A 23,637-nucleotide genomic window follows, 5' to 3' on the forward strand; every position below is an offset into this window, starting at 1 on the left:
CAACACCCAGAAAAATGGTTCATGTAAGCTCACCTACTCCAAATAAGAGAGCACGGCCAGAATCCTTCCTCTTAGCCAGTGGTTTTCAAACTTGAATGTAAATCAAAATCACCTGAGGGCTTATTAAGCCACATTGCTGATGCACCTCTGACTCAGTGGGTCTGGGCCCGCCTTCCTAGCAAGCTCCCAGGTGATGCTGATAAACTGGTCAGGGACTCATATGTTGAGAACCACAGCTCCAGATCACACAGACATCTGTACCAAAGAAGCGACGAGGGCACAGACAAATTCCATTATAATAGCCATCTTTATTTGTAAAAATCCAGATATAAAATGTATTCTTTCAGTCTTTCCAAGTGTTCCTTTTTTACAAAAACAAAAAGGCACATAAAAACCTTCCCCGCTGTCATTTCCACAGATGGATGGTTTTCAGGCAGCCCTCCCCCCTCCCCCCATAGAGCTACATGCTTCATTCCAGGACGTCTCGCTTCCCCACATGCTGCGGTGCTTTCCTACCAGGGTAGAGTTCCGAACTCCAAGACTGAAGTACACAAAGAGGGGGCGGGTGACGGATGCAGAGTGTGTGGCCTGGTGCTCCACGGCGTGCAGGACGGGGGGCTAGTAGTAGGTTTCCTTCTCCACCCAGCCTGTGCGTGGCAAAGAGACAGATAAGACACACTACAGTCAGTCTTCCTCACTCCAGCATTACAGAAAGGGAAAACAGGGATTAAGAACCAACCTGAGGATGATGGGGGTTGGGTGTGCTAAAATCCAAATTCAACACAGGACTTCAACTACACTTATTTAAATTTTTTTAGGAATACGACGTTACCTGGAAAAATGGTTCAGATTTCTGACAGGTTTTCACTAAATCATACTTGGTTTGTATTTTAAAGTCTAAAACATGACCACTCCTCAAACTGTAACTGAGATTTACATTCTGAAGATGTGACTATGGTCAGTTTGCTGGTCCAATAACCTTAGCCAATCAGACTGACCACTGAGGGAGTCCATTCACTTTGATGGAAACAAAAAGCCAATACAACTACAGCCCCTCCGCTCCTCCTCCAACCAAAGTCAGAATGCCCATAATTACCGCCAGGGCGTCGCCTGATGATGAGTTTTCTGACTTCGTCATATACGAAGATGAGAAGAGAGTAGGGGAAGGCACAGAACCACCAGGTAGGTCTGGAAATAGAATGAGGTACCAATTTATATGCACGCAACCACAATTCAAATAAAGAAGAGAAATTGTACGTCACCACAGTGACAACGAAATAATCAGCCTGAAAGGAGAAGCCAAGTACAGTCACAGTTTACTGAGTCATTAACAGAACAAATAAAAATGTCTTAAAACAGATTGCTACTTCGTGTGCCCAGGGCCTAGAGACGCATAAGAAATCAGTCTACAGACTTTGAAACGAATCCCTACTCATCTTCAGTTTGGATTTCATAAGACTTGGTTTATAGGATGAGCAGAGTACATTTTCTTTTAACCATCCCAGGGCAACTGAACATTTTGTTTCTTTCATTTCTAAAGTGTTTAAGAAGCTTTTAAGACCATCTGCCTAATGTCCTGGCATCTGAAGATAAAGACCTGCCAGTGTGGGTCAAAACCAGTTTATTCCCAAATCTCATCTCGTTGACAACAGTATTTGGGATATGCAGCTCTGTGTTCTGAGTCCTGGTCCTGGGGACTGAAAAAGCTGAACCCAAAGGCTTCCAAGGGGCCTGGAGGCTGAGCCACACAGTCTCCAGCCTGCTGACAGGCAGCCTATGTGATCACCAGCTCCCTGCTGTGATGAGAAAGGCTATCCCTGGGCAGGACTCCGGGGGTCTCCTCCTCTTCCCGTGTGTCTGCCACAGAAGCTGAGAGATGACCTCATTTGACTCAGTCACCAAGTAACTGAACCACCTTCCAAAATTAGGCAGAACCTGTCAGAACAATCTCTTTGATGGTGGTAGCAAAAAAAAGAAAAAAACAACAAACAAACAAACAAACAAAAAACCACGGAAGGACCCAGAGATGGAAATGCCCCCTTTTCAGTGTGATTTCCATCAGCCTTTTTGGAAATCTCTGTGACCTCTCCCACCCCCTCTTGATACACAATGGTCCAAGCTGACAGAATTCAACTTGGACACGGCTGGCCCCTGCTGTATACCAGCTCTGTGTAGGGAGCTGAGGATGCACAGAGAAGGAAGACACTGTGGCCCATGCCTTCCTGATTAAAACCTAGCAGGGAGGTGAAATGACAAGTAACAAGTAATGCCAGAGAAGAGGTGCAAGTGCACAGGCCCTGGAGGGACAGGCTCCAAGGAAACCAGCCCTGAAGGGACTATCAGGATTGCCAGGGTAGGAGGGAACAGGAGGAGGGATCTGAGGGGAGGAAGCATCCTGACCAAATACAAAGACAGAGGAAAAAAACTGAATTCACCTAACATGAGCTTGGATGGTTCAGATGGGTCTGAGCAAGGATGGGGACAATGGGAATTCAAAGGAGACTAATGCTTTAAATCAAAAGCTTTCTCGAAAGAACTTATAAATGGGTCCCACAATCTGTGGCTTAGCACATTTCAATCAAGTTGCAACTGCTTAACTTCAACCACTTGCCAGGTATCACCAAACATACTCAATGTTGCAAAAAGCTAAGAGAGTGTGTCATAAACCCTTTATTTGAAAATTCAGGTTTATCAGAAATGCAGTCATTTACTGTGTTTAAAGCCAAAGTCTAACAGTATGCTTCCTTTGATCAAATCTATCCATGACTGATTATAAAGTAAAAGGGACCTCAGATCTGCTTCTCCAACCTTCTTTCTTTGAGAGCAGAGAATTCAGAGTCCCAGAAAGGTGGAGGACTTATAATGGACAGTGATTAAGCAAATCAAGATTTGGGCCCGGATGCCTAAGCTCCAGCATACCCCTAGTTGGCCTCTAAAGACAACTCGACTATAGCTGTGGCAGACCTGAGTGCTCCATGCAGTTCACTGTTGAGCAATTCTACGGAGCTAGAGCCTGTGTGGCTTCATCTTATCTTGGGCCAAATTCTAATCACCACCTGCCGTCATGGAAGGCTCAGGATTTGCTAGTCTGATTTACTGACATGTTAAGCTTTCCCAGTTTTCCAATCCATAGGAATTTTTGTACATACCACTCAAAGTTCTGAAAATAACAGCTATTACTATAAGTCATTGTGGGGGGAAAAGCCACACATACTATTTCATACTTTCTGGGGCTACAAGAGGGTCAACTTACTTGAGGGGATACATCCTAAGAGCAACACCCATTCCAGGGCAGTAGGAAAGGAAAGCAGCCAGGGCAGTCTCTTCAAAGAGGCCAAATATCAAGATCTTGTTCCTAAAATCAAAGTGGGGGAGAAAAAGCTTAAAAGATGCAAATAAAGGTTTATCTTCTAATGCTATGCATTAAAGTGGCAGATCAACATCTTTATGTATTAGCTGTACTTGAAAACTTGGAGGTCAGATGAAAAAACTAGACAATTACATTTCTTGGTTCCTAAATTTGCTGTGTAAGCTAGAGATTCCAGAAACCTGGCCGTATGTTTCACACGTTGAGTTTTTGGCAAAGGGTTACAAATCACCAGGCCCCTTCTTTGACCTAAGGCCTTGACGTGTCCTTCATTACTTACTTCATCCCCTGCTGGAAGACTGAATTCCTCCTGGTCTTACAGATGACCAAGTCAGCCCACTGCACCACGACGATACTGACGAAGAAGGCTGTGTGGCAGGTGAACTCCACGATTTTCCTCTGCTCATAGGTCTGAAATGCAAGACAGAAGATGAGCTCTGGCTTTTCACCTGCATGGCCGGCGGCAGTGAGGAGCTGTGGCACAGCTCAGGGAGAGGCGCCCACTTACCCACTGCTGTCCGTAGCTGTCTTCCACATCGTTGATCCAGCGGTCATCCCAGTCCACTCGGAGGCCCAACAGGTGAAGCGGGAGGAAGCCATTCTCAGCCAGAATCACAAAGTAAGTAAAGAAGCCACCCAGGGCCTGGATCATACCTAAGTTGGAAAAACAACCTGATTACTAGAACCTCACACACAAAGGCACCTGCAGAGCCTTCAGCTGATTACTGTAGCAGGCCTGGAACAGCACATATGGAGTGTTTCCCACTGTGTGATAAAAGCACAGGAAATAACTGCTGGGTCACTCACAGGCTATGAGGGATGGGATGGAGCATCCCAGAGGTACACTCCAATCTCAGGGTCCTCTGCTTTTTGAGTCACCTTTTGGAGCTTATACAAAGACACATGCTTACACAAAGGCATGACTGCCTTGCTCTCAAAACACCCACCTCTATTATTACCTGACCAGCTGCCTCTATCAGGGCATGACCCTTAGGGGAAAATCTGACAAATAACTTCTTTTCCATCTCTCAGAATTCCTACATGCTGCCATTTTTCTAGCCACTGTGGCGTCTTCTGACTCTCCTCCACACCTTCAGGACCCTCCTTCAATTTAACCACACTGCTCCAAGTTCCTTGGGGCAGGGTTTCATCTTAAAACCACCAGAGACCTAGTCTTCCTTCCTCTCAGAAGTAGGCCTTGGAGAAGGTCAGGATGGGCCACCAGCCAATTACTATGTTGCCAACAACTGTCCAATGAATCTTTGCCATAATTTGCACAATGTTCTAATCTGTTCGACTTTATCCAAATGTTCAGTTATGTGACCCATTAATCCAGGAGAATAAGACATCCATGGTGGCTTCGCCAGGTTTTCTTGAAGAAGCCCTAGGCAGAGGATTTAAAAATGAATGGCATGCCAATTGCCCACCACCTAGACCACCTGTTAGCTAGTTATGCTCCACTGTGGGGGCAGAAGTCCAGCGTGAGGCAGATGGAGGGTCACCCTTTGGTGGTGACCTACCAGTCAAACCCTCAAACACATATGCCCTCTCCAATGCCTAACTCTCCATCTAAGTGAGTGACAGGTAAGTGTGCATCCCCAGGGAAAGCTGCCTGTGTGTCAATATACACATTCCTCAGAACTTTGCCTTGGGTTCCGCAAGGCTTAGTGAGGAAGGACATCTTCAGTTCTCAGGCAGAGTTGAGCCGAGTTTCAAGGTGCTCAGTATAAAAAACCAGTTTCCACAAAAGGTAACTGGGCAAAAGCAACAGATGTATTCTCACATGGAAGAGAGTTTAGAGAAACTCCACAGGCTCACCCTAGACCTGAAAGTCGCCCTGCGAAATCAACCTTGACCTGAGGGGGACACCATCACCTCAGATGCCTTAGATGTGCCAGCTTCCCACTCCAGGCTACAGCTTACCAATCTGCCCATAGGCCATGCTGATCAGCCGCTCATTCACAAGTTTGTCTGTTTTGGGATTTCTGGGCTGTCTCTTCATGATGTCACTCTCAGCCTGCTCATAAGCCAGGGAGATGGCAGGAACCTTGGGAGGAATGGGGAGAAGGAATTTAGGGTTACCAAAATAAGGAAACTAATATTGTGAACCTTTGTTATAAAATCTTGCCCTCCCATTTAAAAATCTTTTAGGTGAAGTATACAAAAATAAAGATTCCCATCTGATAAACAAATGTCAACTGTTGCCTTGAAGAGCGGTAATACTGATTCTGTGATGCTGGGGCTGGAACACACACTGGATATGGGTCCTGAGAATTTCTTTTCCCAATGCCAGCCTCATGGATCCCAGGAGCACAGTGCCAGTGAATGAAGACACAGCTCACACCTCACTACTATCGATCTGTGGCTGTTGGAACACTCACCATGTCAGTGCCCAAGTCAATGCAGAGGATGGTGACGGTCCCCAGTGGTAGTGGAATGTTGGCAATAATAAATATCAGGAAGGGGGTGATCTCGGGAATGTTACTGGTTAAGGTGTAAGCAATGGATTTCTTTAAGTTATCAAAGATCAGACGACCTATGAAAGCAAGATTTTTTTATTGTTAGCTTATGAGACAAGCACATTGGAAACTGAACATATCCAAGAAGTGTACAGAAATGGATGCTGAAGGGCAGTATCTGAATAGGATCTTGGTGTACCCCTTAAGTAGCTCTCACCTTCCTCTACTCCAGTCACAATTGAGGCAAAGTTGTCATCCAAAAGAATCATGTCAGCAGCTTGCTTGGACACATCCGAGCCAGCAATCCCCATGGCAACCCCAATGTCTGCTTTCTTCAAAGCTGGAGAGTCATTCACACCGTCACCTGTCACAGCCACGATAGCACCCTACCCCAGAAAAGGGAAGACCAGTGAATCCAAACCACTTTTTCTAGGGATGGAAACAGTGAGCCCTCATTACAGACACTGCTCCTTTTCTATTGAGACCCATCTATGTAGCCTGAGAACCGTCACAGCCAAGTATCCACACAGGCCCTACACCAAATAACAACGGAGAAGTGACAACAAACATAGCATCCCAGCATTAACAAGGGCTACTCAATGACTCTGGTGTGTGGCACTACAGAAAATCCCATTCCTGTATGCACGCCCTGTAGTCTCCTGGCCACTCACATCTCTACTGCAAATATTAGGACCTCATATCAGATGACTCCACTGAGGGGTCAGGCTCTGGGACACAGTGGATACCCAGACTTTAAAGTGCTTCTGTCACTGCTAAACCATTAACGAGTCACCTCTCTATGCCTGCGAGCTTCCTACTGGTCTATTTATACTGAGTCCAATATAGCCAGGTATGTGTCCATCATCATTGCTCCATTTCCACTGGAACTCCGATCCCTAAAGCCAACAGTGCCCAAAGCAGCCTGACCCTTGTGTTGCTGACCTGTCTCTGGCAGCCTTCCACAATGATGAGCTTCTGCTGAGGGGAGGTCCTGGCAAACACAATCTCAGTGTGGTACTTCAAAATGTCATCCAGCTGCTCGGAGGTCATGTCCTTTAGATCACTGCCATGTACTACACAGGCCTTGGCATCCCTAGAGTTAGTACAAAAAAAAAAGTCACGCATCACATCCCCAGCACAGTGCTCGTTACCTCAAGAGGGGATGTTCTTATGCAGATCACTTTATAAACATAACATAGAGGGAATTTTCCCCAGCATGTGAAAGTTATTAAGTGTTCAGTACTTTACAGGTTACAGAGCATTTTCATCTATTTTATCTCATTTGAGACTCATGACAATCATGGGGTGGCCTGTCTGTATTCTTTCTTTCCCTGTCTTCCTAAGACACACTGAAATATATCCAAGTTTTAGCTGAGTGTGGTGGATCACGCCTGTAATCCCAGCACTTTGGGAAGCCGAGGCAAGCGGATCACTTGAGGTCAGGAGTTTGAAACCAGTTTGGCCAACATGGTAAAACCCCATCTCTACTAAAAATTCAAAAATTAGCCGGGTGTGGTGGCGGGTGCCTGTAATCCCAGCCACTTGGGAGGCTGAGGCAGGAGAATCGCTTGAACTCAGGAGGCGGAGGTTGCAGTGAGCCAAGATCATGCCACTGCACTTCAGCCTGGGCGACACAGCGAGACTCCATCTTAAAAAAAAAAAAAAAGAGAAAAAAAGAAATATAACGAACTTTTAGAAAGTGGCAGAGCTGATAAGACTGACCCCTCCCAACCCTAACGGAGGGTGAAAGGGCCCTGAACTTTAAAACAAAACCAATTTGCTGTTACCTATTTTACTTCCTTGACAAATGTTTCCTGTGTCTGCCTGAACGACCTAAGTAATTATCCCTTCCTTACTTTATTTTGTTAGTGTGGACCTGGAAAGTGTCAAGGTGCTAGGTGCTAGGCAGTAGAGTCAGTGGCTAACAGCATGAAATCAGAAGCTGGATTGCTGAATTGCTGAATTTACTGCACGACTTCACCACTTCTGAGGTACTTCAAAGCCTCTTGAATCCTCAGCTTCCCCACTCTGAAAATAATAGGTCACTATATCAAGCCCTTAGAACAGTAAATACCATCTAAGTGCTAGTTATTATGACTTGCTCTTACTTAAAATCCTCCCTAGGAATGACAAGGTTGGTTTCTGGCAGTGCAGGTACATTTCCTACTCAGAGCAAGCCTAGATGCAAACCATTATAGAACCACGCTGAGGATTTTAAACTATCACTATTTGCTCGTTCACAGCAGACTGTGATTTGAGTTTCCTGCCTTACCTGGGGTTCACCTGGTTGACTGGGATGTTGAGGCGGGCAGCGATGTCTTCTACGGTCTCATTGCCTTCTGAGATGATGCCCACACCTTTGGCAATAGCTTTAGCTGTGATGGGATGGTCTCCTGTGACCATGATGACCTGTACCAAGACAATGTGTTGAATGCAACTGTCAAGTAAATTACCTTAAAAAGTCTTCCATGTCAGTAGGCAAGAGTAAATACTAAGGATGATTCAGCTTAGACTATCAAAAGGAAAAGAATGCAAACATAAAACTAATAAACATTGATTAGCCAAAAATATAAACATAGGTATGCACAGAAAGGAAACACAAAGCCAGTACTCAGGTTTTATCTTGGTACACAGTCACTGGCATACACAGTATCTATCTTTCCTTCTACAGTCACGTGAAAATACTCAAAAATTACTTAAACCAGCAAAAAATGCTGCTGGCTAGCATTCTCAAATTGGCCCAATTTGGGGGAAAAGCAACATGTGACAGGAATCCAAAACTGTTATTTTTTTGGTGCAGTGATTATACTTAGAATATACTTTAAAAAGAAGCAGTCGGAGTGGTGAGGGAATAACTTCTACAAAGCTTTTCAAGGCAGTATTAATCCTGAGAGTAGGCCGGGCATGGTGGCTTATGCCTGTAATCCCAGCACTTTGGCAGGCTGAGGTGGGTAGATCGCTTGAGTCCAGGAGTTTGAGACCAGCCTGGCCAACATGGTAAAACCCCATCTCTACTAAAAAATACAAAAATTCGCTGGTCCTGGTGGCTCACGCCTGTAATCCCAGCTACTCAGGAGGCTGGAGCAGGAGAAGTGCTTGAACCCGGGAGGTGGAGGTTGCAGTGAGCTGAGATCGCACCACTGCACTCCAGCCTGGGCAACAAAGCCAGACTCTGTCTCAAAAAGAAGAGAAAAATTCCTGAGAGTAAAAAACAGAAACATCAAATACCCAGAACAGGTACACTTGAGTAATATTCAGCTACTTAAACACAGAAAACATGCTGCCATTCATTGCACAAGATACATTAATTTAGAATAATGCAAGTATTTTAAAACTTCAAGTCTTTTGCTCTTTTTACTTTGCTTACATTTCTTTTTTAAACAAGTGATTTCTAAACATTTTAAATTTCTAGTGTGTTTACACCAACGTATTTTAATACTGTTCGGTCTTTTCTGGCTGCAAGTAAAGCTTTGGAGATGAGAAATTACTACTCCAGGTGAGATAAAACAGCTAGCCGTCGGGACCTCAAAGGGCAACACTGACTGAGTAGGGTGTCCCAAGACACTAAGAGATGAAGCCAGGAGGCGCCTGGCACTACCTTAATTCCAGCGCTTCGACATTTGCCCACAGCATCGGGAACGGCCGCCCGTGGAGGGTCGATCATGGAGATGAGCCCAACAAAGCACAGATTATCGATAGGGAAATTCACGTCGTCGGTGTCAAACTGGAACCCTTCAGGAAACTGCTCATCTGGCAGAAAGAGGTGGCAGAAACCTGCGAAGAGGACAGGAGCCTTTGAAAATTTTAGTACTACAGGCAGTGATGGCAGGCAGCCTATTCAGCCCATCTACCTTTCACTGGAATGTTTAGTTTGGAAAATTTTTCAAGTCTATTTTTATAACAAGAGTGAGGGCTTTAACATTTATGAATGATACAGAGTCACTGAAAGAAAAAAAAAATTCGAAAGACAGAATCCATCACACAAGCCTCAAAGGGATTGTAAATTGTTTCATGTGGAGAAGACTAAATTGATGACACTAATTTTGAGCATCGGGATATTAAGGGCTCTAGACTTGTCCACTGGTAATGACAGTAAATTATTTGGATTTGGCAAATCATGGGATTAACTGTCTCAGCTACCTTCTCTGGAAAAATCAAGGCCATATCTCTGCTCTCTTGTTCATTTAACTGAAATATATTACCGAGCACCAATATGGACATCATTCTAGCTACTTTTGAGGATAGGTAGGTGTCAGATGCATTCTGCCCAAGGGGTTTATCATCTAGTATAGTCAATACCAGAATCGAGATCATATAAGGCATTCCTTTCAATGTTGTATGAAGGTTACAATGATCTTTAAAATAAAATGATATGCCATGTGGACTCAAGAGAGACTGCTTCCACTTTGGGGTGATGGAGGTAGGGAAGTGAAAAATACTTAAGACAGAGGGAAGACAGCAGTCCTTCAGTTGGATAGACACATATTAAAGATACCATGAGTTAGATTTACCCAAGTTAAGAAGAATAGGAAGAATTATCATACAAAATATTATAAATGCCACTTTCCCAAATACATTAGACAATGTGAAGTGAACTTCTTAGCCTCAGTAGCTATCAGGGTAGAAAAAAATAGGTAGCAACTTAGATCAAACGTTTACCATTAGTCTGGTTTCTGAGCTGCGCGCTTAAGTGCTGAAGTAAATTCAGCACTTTCCAAGGCAGTCAGGAAATAATTATGTCTAACTTAGACACACTAAGAATTAATTAACTTTAATTTACTTAAGCTTATTGTTCATGTTCATAGCAACAAAGGTTAGATAAGATCTTCTTCCACCATTGTTTTTTTTTTTTAAAAAAAACAAACAGAAGTGACTAGCGTGAGACCAAAGGTCTAAGTACAAGTCAGAAGCGAACCATCAGGACAGTTCCCACAGCCCAATACGCTGAACATTTCTCCAGCACCTATTGTTTTCAAAATAATAGGCGGCAAATAAACAAGTAGGAGGATTGCCCCAGAAAGATGTACAGGAAGGTCAACAAGTCATAGAGGTTAATGGGATCACTCATTAACTGTCTACCAGACTAGGTTACTTGACAGAAACATGCCCAGGCGCTTTGTTACCAGGTTATCTGCGTACCTAAGACTCGTTCTCCGAGGCCCCCCAGCTCCAAGTAGGCATTCTGAAAGGCATCTTTCAGCTCCTCATCAAGGGGCTGCTCCTTGCCATGGAGGAGGATAGAGCTGCAACGGTCTAGGATCCTTTCTGGGGCACCCTTCATCACCAACAGGTGTCGGGGCTCCGAGGTGTTGGGGTTCTTATGAATGGACAACTGTGAAGGATTGTTGAGATGTAAACATTGGATGGTTGGATGTGTGACAATCCACAGTGGAAAACAAAGCTTCACTTACTATTTAATAATTGCTCTAAAAGACCCAGATCCCTTATTTCTGAACTCTGAAGTATCTTATACTTGTAACATACTTTGAATGCTACAGAAAAAAAGAAGAGCACTATGATGTATTCATAAATTCCTGACACTTGTTCACATTAAAAAAAAAAAAAAAAACACAAAACTTCAGGACACAGGGATTGGGGCACACTTGTGCACACACACCTCCAGGCCTCTCCCCACAGGCCCCAAACCACAAGTATTCAAAAGGGCTCAATAGTGTTTTTATAAGAGGCTTCATTTATCCTGCTGATATTCAACTAAATTATGACAGTCTGTATGTAATCAAGGGTAAAAATTAAAGCTAAAGCTTATAAAACTCCAAAGGGAGAATATTTCCTCTTCCTGTTCATGTACCTCCCTTCTTTGTCCCCCAGCCTGCCCTTGCCCTCTGTGTGCCCACTCATCTTCAGACCTGGTACTTGTTGGTGGAGTTGAAGGGTATCTCGACGATTTTGGCATATCTTTCTCTCATTTCCTTCACGGAACCACAGCACAGCTCGATGCATTTTAAGAGTGCTGACTCAGAGGCATCTCCCGCAACTGCCCGCTGTGAACAGAGACATCATCTGTAAATCATCTCAAAAAAATTTCACTGACGCATCACTGAAAAACAGGAAAAATAACTAAAGACACATTCCAATCTTGTCAGAGGTAGCAGAGGACAGGCAAGAAGGAAGCAGTGGTGTCAAGTGGGACAGGAGTCCCTCTAGCCCAGACCACTGCTGTTCACAGCCCTTCAGACTCAAACCCCAACTTCCTTTCCTGCCACACAGCAGCTTCTAGGGAAAGAAGGATGTGGGAAGGTGTCACCTTCCCTAGCAGAGGTATAACACACCCTTCCAACCTACTCCAGTCTATTTTTATCTTCCCCTGGCCTAGTGAAAAGTCTCAAAGCCAATGCTATTCCCAACTACCTATTTCTGGTTATTTATCTGAAAATACCAAGTGAGAGACTAAACGTTTATATCACCTTTCATTACCCTAGAATTTATTTTAAAAAAATGCCGTAGGGTCTCAGGACTGGGGACAAACTGCCTGTGTCAAGGGCAAAGTAGAAGACTTTACATTCTAAATATGATTGCGCAAAGTTCACTGGGCCTGAAGGATGTGAACTGAAAGCTATTACCAGCTCCAACGGTAATAAAATCTAACCAGGTAACATTTTAAAGCCCACGCTTCAGGTGATACACATATTCTCTGTGATACATGATGACACACTTATATTTTGACATACTGAAAGCATTTTCAGTCGTAAACAACTTTTACATAGGTAAACCTTTTAGAACTGTACCATGTAAGGCTGCATATGCAGATGAACAAATTAATGCTCACAGGTATTGCAGCTCCATAGAGCAAGAAAGTTGGCCAGGTTTGGAAAGAAACAAAAAATAAATAAGTGGGGGTCATTTTAAATAAAAGCCAGTTATTTTTATTTTTATTTTTTTTTTTGAGACGGAGTTTCGCTCTTGTTACCCAGGCTGGAGTGCAATGGCACGATCTCGGCTCACCGCAACCTCTGCCTCCTGGGTTCAGGCAATTCTCCTGCCTCAGCCTCCTGAGTAGCTGGGATTACAGGCACGCGCCACCATGCCCAGCTAATTTTTTGTATTTTTAGTAGAGACGGGGTTTCACCATGTTGACCAGGATGGTCTCAATCTCTTGACCTCCTGATCCACCCGCCTCAGCCTCCCAAAGTGCTGGGATTACAGGCGTGAGCCACCACGCCCGGCTAAAAGCCAGTTATTTTAATAAAAGCAGACTAGAGCTGCTGCTTCCTCCCTGCTTTTTAGTAATAATGCCATCAATGTGGCCCCACTCTGGAAGTACTTAGAATACAGCTTCTGCTACCTTTCTAGGGTTTTAAGTCAGGAAAGATTTGATACTTTTGGGACCTGTTGCTCAAAGCCTAGAACATTTCCACTGTGAGATAAAGAAAACCATGAAACACTTATCTCAAGTTTTATCCCCAAGATAAACAACATCACCCTCAAATGAACATCGATTTAATGCCAAGAAAATATCCTTTGCAGAATAAATGAACTCTATCCTCACCACAGAAAGCATCTGACTTACATCCAAGCCATATTCCCTTTGGCAACTTAGTTTACACCCACAACTACTACAAGCAGCTTCACAGACAATGTGGGGCCCAGAGAGCCTCACACAGCCTCCTCCTCCTACAGGACTTTACACAAATTCACGATCCTTCTGAGACTGCATCTTCACTTGGGCAGCACAGTATAACCTCAATCATTTCAAACTGCATCAGAATTCCACAGGCTGAAGCTGAGCTTATTTTGGCCTGGAGCTTATTTTTACATCATTAGTAAACAAGCTAAGAACCAATAAGATAAGATAAGCTGAGCTATTTCAGGAAAATAAATGGCTTAAAGGATTTACTGGAATCTACTGTATCCTAATATGCAAAGACGATTATGGAGTCACTACAGCCCTCAGCCCTCAGCTCTCACTGTCCACTAGGTTAGGTGATCATATAAACTCAGAGTAGTAAAAGCAGATGAATTCGGTTTTTTACCAGTGAAGACTCTTCTACCTCCTCCCATCCCACTTTGGTCAGATTTTTACTGCATCTTCCCTTTTTAATCAACCTACATGGAGCAGGGGGTCCTATAATACATTGAGATGTACAGGCAACACAATGTAAGTTACACACAGGAAAGTACCGTACAGACTGCTCCAGTTGTCCTACAGTGAACAGTCATACAGACCGCAAAGGTAAGGTGCTACTTTTAACACTCAAATGGCAGTTTTCATGTGCTGTCAACACCCCTCCAAAAGGCAACTCATCGGTTAACTCCTGAGCATACCTTAAGAATAGGTAGGTTTTCCTGGTTAGCCTGAAACACTGCCCTGTTACAAAGACCTGCAATTCTGGACAGAGCAAGCCAGGTAGCTGAAGTCTTGTCAAAAGAGACACCTGATGGAGGCAAGAAAACACAACAGGAAAATAATGCATTAACCTCAAATGCTATGTTCTCAGTTCTCCTATTAAAGTCCCACAGAAATCTGCAGTGACACATCTCATTTCCCAATTAATGAAACCAATCATGTTTCAGGCATTCTTCAATCACGTTTGTAGGGCAATTTAAAGTTTCTACCAACATGCAAAAAAAAAAGTCAAAATCTCATACCCTCAACTCATTACTAAATGATTAAAAAAAAAAAAAAAAGAAAAAACTGCCATGAACTTAAAAAAAAAATTTCATGCGATTTCTTAAAAGAAAAGCAGCAAGCCAAGTGAGCAGGTGGCTGAGGTGTGTGACAGCCCTAGCCTTACCACTCTGATTCTCTGTCGTATCAGCTTCATGGATTTGATTGTCAAACCACATGTGGGCCACTGTCATCCGGTTCTGAGTCAGAGTTCCAGTTTTATCCGAACAGATGGTGGATGTGGACCCCAAGGTCTCCACAGCTTCTAAGTTCTTCACTAAGCAGTTCTTCCTCGCCATGCGTTTGGCAGTAAGCGTCAGACAGACCTAAAAAATATTAGGAAAATTATTACTTCATTCGACCACGATAGAATTCTACACAAATTCTTCCTCCACCCTAATATGGAAGACGTTTGTCTAAAATTAAATCTCCCCAACCTTCTTCTGAAGTCTGAAGAAATAATAAGGGGAACCCATACATGAGGCTTCTCCTTCCTTCCAGAAAAGCAATCTATTAAGAAAAATAACAGGATCCTACCACAATCTATCACCCTACTGGATCCCAAGTTCTTCTCCTTTCTCCACTGTACTGTTCTGGACCACGGGATAATTTAAATGCAAAATGTATGCTTTGGGGTTATTATCTTATGTATAAACACATGCTGAGGTTTTCTCACTGTCAAAACTCACCATGTGATGTGGCTCTGAAGAAAAACTGTATTAAACATGCAGAATAAAATATAAGTTGGTGATCCCTTAGAAGAGGATAGCAGACGAGTGTAACAATCATGCAAGCTGATCTGAGTCAGGGTGACCATCACCTGCCTCTTACCGTGACAGTGGCCAGCAAACCTTCCGGCACATTGGCTACGATGATACCGATGAGGAAGATGACAGCCTCAAGCCAGGTGTACTCAAGAATGAGAGAAAGGATGAAGAAAGACACACCCAGGAACACAGCCACACCCGTGATGATGTGGATAAAATGTTCAATTTCCGCAGCAATGGGGGTCTGGCCTCCTTCGAGCCCAGAAGCAAGTGTGGCAATTCTTCCCATCACAGTGCGATCCCCAGTGTAGACAACAATACCACGTGCGGTGCCTTTAAAAGAAGGGGAGGGAAAACTGTACCTAATTTTATCTAACCTGAAAGAAGCCACAGATTTTACACAATTACATAGCATGGCTTAAAAAAAAAAAAGAGTTGACCTGACAACAGCACACTTTTTAAGGGCCAGCTCTTTGGTTGTATATGCTGTTTGTCAAAGGGACTTCAACCCATTAACAGGACAGCAGCTCCAACACCCATGCCAGGCTGGTGGTGTTGAGAGAAGAGGCAGGGTGGAGGGAAGGGAAATAGCCACCAGGTTTCCTGCCAGGATGGAAAACACCTCTGCTCTGTGCTTGACACAGCTGTCAGAAATGGAGCCAACAAAACGCGAGATTGTGCCTACAGTTTGTTTTTGTTAATGCCCGAGAGAAATACCACACCGTGCTCAAAGTGCCAAAAAACGGCCTACCTTCAACACAATTGGTTGAAAAGAAAGCAATGTTCCTAGTCTCCAGGGGGTTTTCATTTGTGAAATCTGGAGACCTAGTCTGGGGTTCTGATTCACCAGTGAGTGAGGAGTTATCCACCTGTATGTGAGGAAAAAAGGAAAATGTCATGTGACCACACCAGCCTCATCATGGGCTACTGTACCCCCTCAACTCACACTGCCCAAACAGCAGAGCTAGTTATGAGGTTTGTTAAAATAAAAGATCTACCTTGCAGCCATTTGCAGATATGATTCTGAGGTCAGCAGGAATTCGGTCTCCCCCTTTTACTTCCACCAGATCCCCAACCACAACTTCCTCGGCATTTATGCTCATTTTCTCACCATTTCGAATCACAAGGGCTTGCTTTGGAAAGGAAACCATTTATACCGTTAGTATACCAACCAAGCGAAGGTAGTGTCCAAAACAAGAAAATCAAATTAAAAATGGTCTACAATCCTAATTATCTGAATACATAACAAAGATATTATTCACTTTTTTATTTATGCAAGTTACAAAAACTTCCTTTCCAGTTTAAGAGACATTGCTGTTACATGGTGTGCCTGCATTCAGAGTTTACCTTCAAAAGAAAGGCTGCCACTTTTTGGGGGTAGAAGGAAAATTGGTGATTTTGGGTGGGCTAGAAGACATCCATCTCTCTGATGGAGTCATGTAATACTTGGAAAGCCTTAACTTCCCACTAAGTCACAGGCTGACAAGCTTCGGGAAGGACAAAGCATCTGGTACCTGAGGGACCATGTTTTTGAAGGATTCCATGATCTTTGAACTTTTAGCTTCCTGATAGTAGGAGAAGCAACCAGTTATAATGACAACGGCTGATAGCACCACACCCAGGTACAGCTGGAAAGGAAAAGACAAGTAAGTTGAGGCCGATGGCTCTACGCAAGAATTAGGGACATTCAATTAATTTCTTGACTGAATAAAAGACAGATTTTTCAATAGAGAAATCAAGGTTTCAGATATACGGAACTCATGTTTTCCTATTTATCCTTCCAGAGACCACACAGGAAGGGCCAGAAATGGAGTCAGCCACACCAACACTTGATCACTAACTGGACGTTTGGAAATGTTCTAGATGCATCTGTGAAACAAAATGTTTTTCAACCAACTTGTGGATTTTGAAGAATGGCCACCAAGCATTTCTGGACAGGTGACTGTGCCAACATTAAAAGCTGTGCTCTGCCATCCAGTGGGTGGCGGCGGGGGCCTGACAGGGCTGCCTGCTCACAGCAGCACATGCAGGTGGGCTTCCCACTTGTAAGAGCATCTACACATGGGTGGTAGAGAGAGGAACTGGAAATGATGGGTCTTGAAGGCAACAGCTGCTGACACTATTCTCCAGTGTTCATAACTATCAAGTAATGAGTGGTAATTGAGAATAAGTGGAAGACAAAGACAGAGACGATACCTGATGTGTCCTACAAATCCACATGCTGAATTACACAACTCACATTATCGTTTTGAGGTTCCTCTTCTGTAGCAGCTTGGATGCTATAAGCCAAGAAACAAAGAATCGCTCCAATCCACAGTAACATTGAGAACCCCCCAAAGAGCTGCCGACAAAATTTGATCCATTCAGGAGTAGTGGGAGGGGGAGTGAGGGCGTTGGGACCATCTCGCGCCAGGATCTCAGCTGCTCGAGCAGATGTTAAGCCCTGAGAAGCAGAAGAATATAAATAAATAAGGCAAACCATACGAGCATTTACAAGCCAATATATTTATCTGATAGCTGGACAGCTGCAACAAGGATTTAAGGAAGAAACAAAATGTCCCAAGCTGGAGAGCCAAGGTAAAACCTAGCGAATTCCTCCATGAATAGTTCTGCTAATGAGCCAGCCCCAACAGGGTTCAGGCAACCGTAACACCCAGATTCAAACTCTTCAAATTGACCCATCAATAAATTTGAATCCAGCCTGGTTTCTTCTAAGTTTTAGATCAATGGATGCATACCAAATTGCATTTCTACCAAAAAGATATCTATTTTCACAAAACCATTCAGTTTTGCAAATTAAGAGCTTTGAGTTTTCTGTGTATTGATTCTGTCTGGAGGGGAAAAAAAAACCCTCTCCAAACATCAAAGGAGAAAGAATTTCCTGTAGAAATCCGTTGGGTTAACAGCTAAGTTTTAAATATACAGCTTGATTGCTTGTCTGGCAGGGGAGCGCTCACCTCCATGTGCACTTTAGCCAACTCCCAGTAAACCTGGGGACTGAAAGGTGTTCACCAGAAAAACCCACTCTACTAAAGCCTGCTGTTTTTCTGATGGGCCTTAAACCCAAGATTCACTGACAGCAGACAATTAGATATAGGCTCTCATTAGGAGAGGAAAATTATGATCCCTTTTATACTATCAAAATACCAAGCTAAACAGAAGAAAACAGTTTTGTCTAAAGTATCTATTTATCTGTATTTTGTGCTCATGTTACCAAACATCTGAGTGCTAATCTACATGCCAGGCACTGAATGCAGTGCTTCAATTAACTTGTTCAATTCTCACAACAATCCTTTTTAGGCATTATTAACCTCATTTTACAAGTAAGCAAACAGACCCACAGCATTTGAGTAATGGGCATAGGTCAGCGAGAGCACACTTCATAAGACTCTAATAAAAACTTAAGTGAGATGATATATGTGAAGTGGCTGGAGACTGCCTGGCACACACTGAGCACAGAGTCACTGCTGGCATGTTGTTCTGAGTCAAGTCGAGGCCTCCTCTTGGAGCTTAAAGTACCTGTGTCAAGAAAAACACTCTCAAACCACATTCTTCTCTATTCTCTTTTTTCTGAGACGGAGTTTAGCTCTAATTGCCCAGGCTGGAGTGCAATGGAGTGCAATCTCAGCTCACTGCAACCTCTGCCTCCTGGGTTCAAGCAATTCTGCCTCAGCATCCTGAGTAGCTGGGATTACAGGTATGCACCACCACACCCAGCTAATTTTGTATTTTTAGTAGAGACATGGTTTCGCCATGTTGGTCAGGTGGTCTCGAATTCCTGACCTCAGGTGATCCACTGCACCCACCGGGCCTCTTCTCTACTTTTACATCACAACAAACAACACAGAATATGACTTCTGTGACCAAAGGTGTGGCGGTTTCTCCCCATCACCAAGGTTTCCTCCAATTCAATTCCAACACTATCTACCTGGAAAATCAGAAAGGTGGAACAAGATTAGAGTTCTGCATTGGGGCAGGTGAAAGGAGGGCAGGGGAGAGAGATTCTGTTTCCTGAAGCCTGCGCTGAGGTCTAACACACCCATCACTATAACAAAAGACTGTAATAAGGGCTATGGGAGTTATGAACCAGGAACTGTGGACAAAAACCAATATATATCAGAACACCACAGTATCCATGGCTTTTGATGTCTTACTGAAAAAAATGCTACATATTCGCTTGTTATTCAAGTTATTCCCAGACTTTCCAGTGATTATCTGGAAAGAAGACACCCCTTGACTATTTACTTTTATAACATTTGTTGCACATTTAATATCAAAATCCTCTGGATAGTAAGCTACACAATGCCTATTTTATGAAAAGCTTTCTTTAAATTTTGTACAAAACAATTTCCAAATAAATGATAGACTAACTAAACAAATGATAGTATAATCATAACAGGCTGCAATGGGCTAGCTGGGAAAAGTGCAAAAATGTGAACTGTTGAAGATGCAACTAGGTGAAATATTCAACTCAATTTAACACATGTAGAAAAATAAAGGGAAAATTTATCATCAAAAGGTCAAGGCATAAGCATAGCTTCGAAGCCAACTGCAAGTCGTGGGCTCCCACTTACTGGCTCTCAACTACTATAAAATAGGGAAAATAACATCAGGGATTTTTTTTTAACATCAGGGATGTTCTCAGGGAAAAGAAAACGGTAGGATATAAAAGCCCAAGCTCTGTGCATGCCACACAGTAGATACATGGATGGTGCCTGTCATTTTCTTACTAGTGCCTCTGAGGTTAGACCTGTATGTAACACAGGAAAAAATGTAATAGGGAAAACTAGGATTCTGCACAACAGCTTTCAAACTAGAACATACCCGGCTCAAGTCTGTTCCATATTTACGATGAAGTTCATCAAGGCTAAGTTTATGATCATCCTAAGGGAAAATGGAAACAAAGAAAATAGTTAAACACTGCAGTATAAAAAAATGACCAAAAAAAAAATCAGCATTACTCATTATTATCATGAAACTTAATTAACGAAGTGCAGATGTTTTCTTCAGTGCAGAAGTTGGTACGCTTTTCACTATCGCTTCATGGCTTCGCAACCACACAGCTATCATGACAGCTAGCTCTTCACTGGAGAATGGCTAAAGCTGAGACAGTGGCCCGTCACCACTTGCCACAACACTTCAGAGAAACCCTGCAGCTCTCAGGGATCTAGTAAAACCTTATCTGCCTTCTCTGATGACCAGGTCGATTCCAGGCAGGGTAAGTCTTGGAAGCTTCCATAGCCTGGAGAGGCTGAATTTCCCAATGTTTGATATAATCCACTGAAAAGCAAAGACTCGTGATATCAACCTCAGTTCCTTCTGTTGATTTCTGGTTATGCCAGAGTGACTGAGTAACTTTTCCAACCCTCTAACAGCTTTTAAAAAAGAAAATGTTCAACATTAACCTCTACAACTAGATGAGATCTGTACAACTGCTATGATCTCTTTTAATGTAAAGCAATTATCTGGCTGAAGAATACAGTGAGGCTTGGGGGTAGTGTATGATCCAAGATATACGATACTATGAATTGTTAATAAGGATGGAATACAACATTCCTCCTAGTACTTACCATAGAAACTTCTTTCTTCAGTTCATCCATGTCCCTTTCTTTTTTGACCTTTTTGCCCTTTTTATCACCTTGTTCCGAAACAGCTGCAGGTTCATATTTATCACGTCCAACCTGTAGGACAATGTGGGAAAAGTAAGGCTGTGAATTATGTACCTCATCTGAAACTGAAAATTCTGGAGTAGGGGATTTTGGTAGTTTTTAGGGTAGCCACAATTTGGAATAGTCATTATGATAACAGTCACAAAAACGTATGCCCTTATATTGCATACTACATATGCAAAGCAATTTACTAATAATGCATTATCTCAAGACACATCCTCTCCATCCAAGAGCATTAAGACCAGTGGGAAAGTCTTAATGCTTCTGATACTAGTGGTAGGCTTCAGAATGGCCCTGCCAGTGCCACTTCCATTTGGGGTTAATGAGATTTTTGCTATCAAAATCCCCATTTTGCAGCCTTCCATCTTCCCTACTGAAAGAATGAAACTAACTTTGCATTATTAACTTAGAGTGCAATATTATGCTTATGAGTCCGCATTCTTTTTTTTTGGGGGGGACAGAGTTTCGCTTTTGTTACCCAGGCTGGAGTGCAATGGCGCGATCTGGGCTCATCGCAACCTCCGCCTCCTGGGTTCAGGCAATTCTCCTCCCTCAGCCTCCTGAGTAGCTGGGATTACAGGCACGCACCACCATGCCCAGCTAATTTTGTATTTTTAGTAAAGATGGGGTTTCACTATGTTGACCAGGATGGTCTCGATCTCTTGACCTCGTGATCCACCCGCCTCGGCCTCCCAAATGAGTCCACATTCTTAATCAGACAGGCTTGAGTTAAAATCCTGGGCTTCACCACTTACCAGCAACGTATCCTTAGGCAAGTTACTGACTCCTACATTTCAATTTCCTCTTCCATAGTGTGGAGATAAAGAAGAGTGCCAACCTTTTTGTATTTTTAAGAATTAAATGATATAATACATCTAAATGCTAGTTACTTTGATATTGTTTATGTTCTTTGCTTTGCAAAGACATTATTACATATCAAATTTAAATATCTTTAGTGCTCATGTAAGAGCACGGACCTTTTCCAGCTTCTCATACTAAAAAGTCACCCTAAGACTCCTTAAAATTCTTTCCATAAGAGATAAAAAAGGGAGCCCCCACCCCATTCTGTAGCCTGAAAATAAAACCTCCAAAATGAAAGTCTCTGGAAATGTTTTGACATAAGCAGGATGTAGGAAAAGCATGTGCATTACCACATAATTCACAGGATCCACCTACGCCTCTTGAAAACTGGAACAATTTTTAAAGAAAATGTTGATTCTATAGTTTAAGTTTAGATTGTTCCACTCCCCCACTCCTGTTGAAAATCCCTTAGCTTTTCTACACAAAGCCTGAACTTGGTGCTCCAAAGCTTAGTGGAGCAGAAAAGCCCCTTGTTCCAGACACCTCCCCCCAGGCAGCCTCCCACAAGGACAACTTAAGGCCAAAAAGTAGACATTAACAATTTTCTTAAAATGCATGACATGTGGTGCTATTCCTATTATTTTGTGGCTCTCCCTTACTCATTTCTAACTTTCCTAAGTACATTACCAGCTACCAAAGCAATAATTAGGAACTCATGTGTCCATATTATAATTTTACTGTGCTGAAATGAAAAAAAGGAAATCAAAAAGTGTATGTGTGTTTCAGTCATAACTAATATAGTTGCAAATAAAATATAGTGTTCACATAAATTTAAAAATATCCTCTTAAGACTCCAAGGAAAAATCCTCCAAATTCACTGGTGTGGCCCACATGTAGTGACACATCATTTACATTTGTAACTTCTGTGGTCACGTGTCCAGGACTACTTGATTAGTAACTTCTTCCAACCCAGTAAAGTTATTAGTTTCTATCTTATCTATCAATGAAACAGGTCTAAAGATAGTCAACATTCTTGACATTCTCTCCATTATGGAACAAGTACATTTGTAGGCGCCTCTTTCAGTACAGCTCTTGGTGCCAGAGTTTAAACGAAAAAATAATAACACATACAAATGGACAAATAAAACAAAAAGGAAAAGGCAGCTCATCTGCCGGAAAGGAACCACAGCTAAAGTGGTATTTCCTTCATACCTTTAACGAGAAAGCATGACACTTAAAAACCATTTTAAAACATTGACTAAGGATCTTTACAAGATTTATGTGACTACTTTGTATTGATTTTTAAAATACAGCTCACAGATTCTCTCTATGCAAGTTGAATATCATTGAAATATATTTTAATAAATGAAAATCAGAGTTATAACCCCTCAGTTTCATCATCTGCATGCTTTGATTATTCTCAGACTTCCAATATCTTCCACTCCAGAAGAGGAGAGAGGATTACTAGAGTAGCCAGACTTTGAACACATTCCAAAGCTTCACCCCTACTTACAAAATAACTGTCTTGCCCACAGCTTCATCGCTATCAATGCTAAAGTCAGTGGGGAATCTAGACACTCTAATAACCCTCCCTTTTCTTTATCCATTCATGCTAAGTAAGGCAAAGTTTTAAATGAGGCCATTTGTGAAGGAGACATGGTCAATATTAACAAGTGAAATTGTTGTTTCTTCAAAACTTTAATTTTTTCACTAGGCAATGTTTGTACAGAAGAACCAGGCAGCTTATACAATTCAGTTCATCTCCACAAGTAAAATAATACCTTAATATTAGCTTATCCTGGTGGGAACCAAATATCACTTAAGTCCCTATCAGTCTCAATTATCACAGTCTCAAAGCTGCAAAATTCAGAGTCAGGGAGTGCACGCTGGGTGAGATGAACAGTGGTAGAATCAGGTAAGGCAATGTTTCTTTATTATCTTTTTTTAA

General features: G+C 42.7%; 1 protein-coding gene across 4 annotated transcripts in view; it reads right to left on the bottom strand.

Moving 5' to 3' along the window:
- Positions 1–288: 288 nt before the first annotated feature.
- The window catches only part of ATP1A1 (ATPase Na+/K+ transporting subunit alpha 1), a 32,273-nt gene continuing 8,924 nt past the window's right edge, over positions 289–23,637 (bottom strand). For 3 of the 4 annotated variants that reach the window (XM_012458876.2, XM_012458873.3, XM_064372659.1), the window contains exons 2-23: positions 20,790–20,900; positions 20,044–20,103; positions 17,459–17,662; positions 16,734–16,847; positions 16,218–16,352; positions 15,971–16,088; positions 15,284–15,552; positions 14,580–14,778; positions 14,110–14,219; positions 11,694–11,828; positions 10,966–11,158; positions 9,425–9,600; positions 8,099–8,235; positions 6,769–6,919; positions 6,044–6,212; positions 5,749–5,903; positions 5,291–5,414; positions 3,876–4,021; positions 3,648–3,778; positions 3,254–3,355; positions 1,097–1,188; positions 289–647 (exon numbers count right to left, since the gene is read on the bottom strand). In XM_012458876.2, the coding sequence (XP_012314299.1) occupies positions 619–647; positions 1,097–1,188; positions 3,254–3,355; positions 3,648–3,778; positions 3,876–4,021; positions 5,291–5,414; positions 5,749–5,903; positions 6,044–6,212; positions 6,769–6,919; positions 8,099–8,235; positions 9,425–9,600; positions 10,966–11,158; positions 11,694–11,828; positions 14,110–14,219; positions 14,580–14,778; positions 15,284–15,552; positions 15,971–16,088; positions 16,218–16,352; positions 16,734–16,847; positions 17,459–17,662; positions 20,044–20,103; positions 20,790–20,819 (2,979 nt within the window). In that variant the 5' untranslated portion in view covers positions 20,820–20,900 and the 3' untranslated portion in view covers positions 289–618. Of the gene's footprint in view, positions 648–1,096; positions 1,189–3,253; positions 3,356–3,647; positions 3,779–3,875; positions 4,022–5,290; positions 5,415–5,748; positions 5,904–6,043; positions 6,213–6,768; positions 6,920–8,098; positions 8,236–9,424; positions 9,601–10,965; positions 11,159–11,693; positions 11,829–14,109; positions 14,220–14,579; positions 14,779–15,283; positions 15,553–15,970; positions 16,089–16,217; positions 16,353–16,733; positions 16,848–17,458; positions 17,663–20,043; positions 20,104–20,789; positions 20,901–21,643; positions 21,828–23,637 lie in introns of those variants that run through there. The other variant, XM_012458874.2, reaches the window with a different exon arrangement.

Source organism: Aotus nancymaae, unplaced genomic scaffold, assembly GCF_030222135.1.
Source record: "Aotus nancymaae isolate 86718 unplaced genomic scaffold, 86718_ANA_hifiasm-v0.15.2.pri h1tg000007l, whole genome shotgun sequence".
Lineage (NCBI taxonomy): Eukaryota > Metazoa > Chordata > Mammalia > Primates > Aotidae > Aotus > Aotus nancymaae.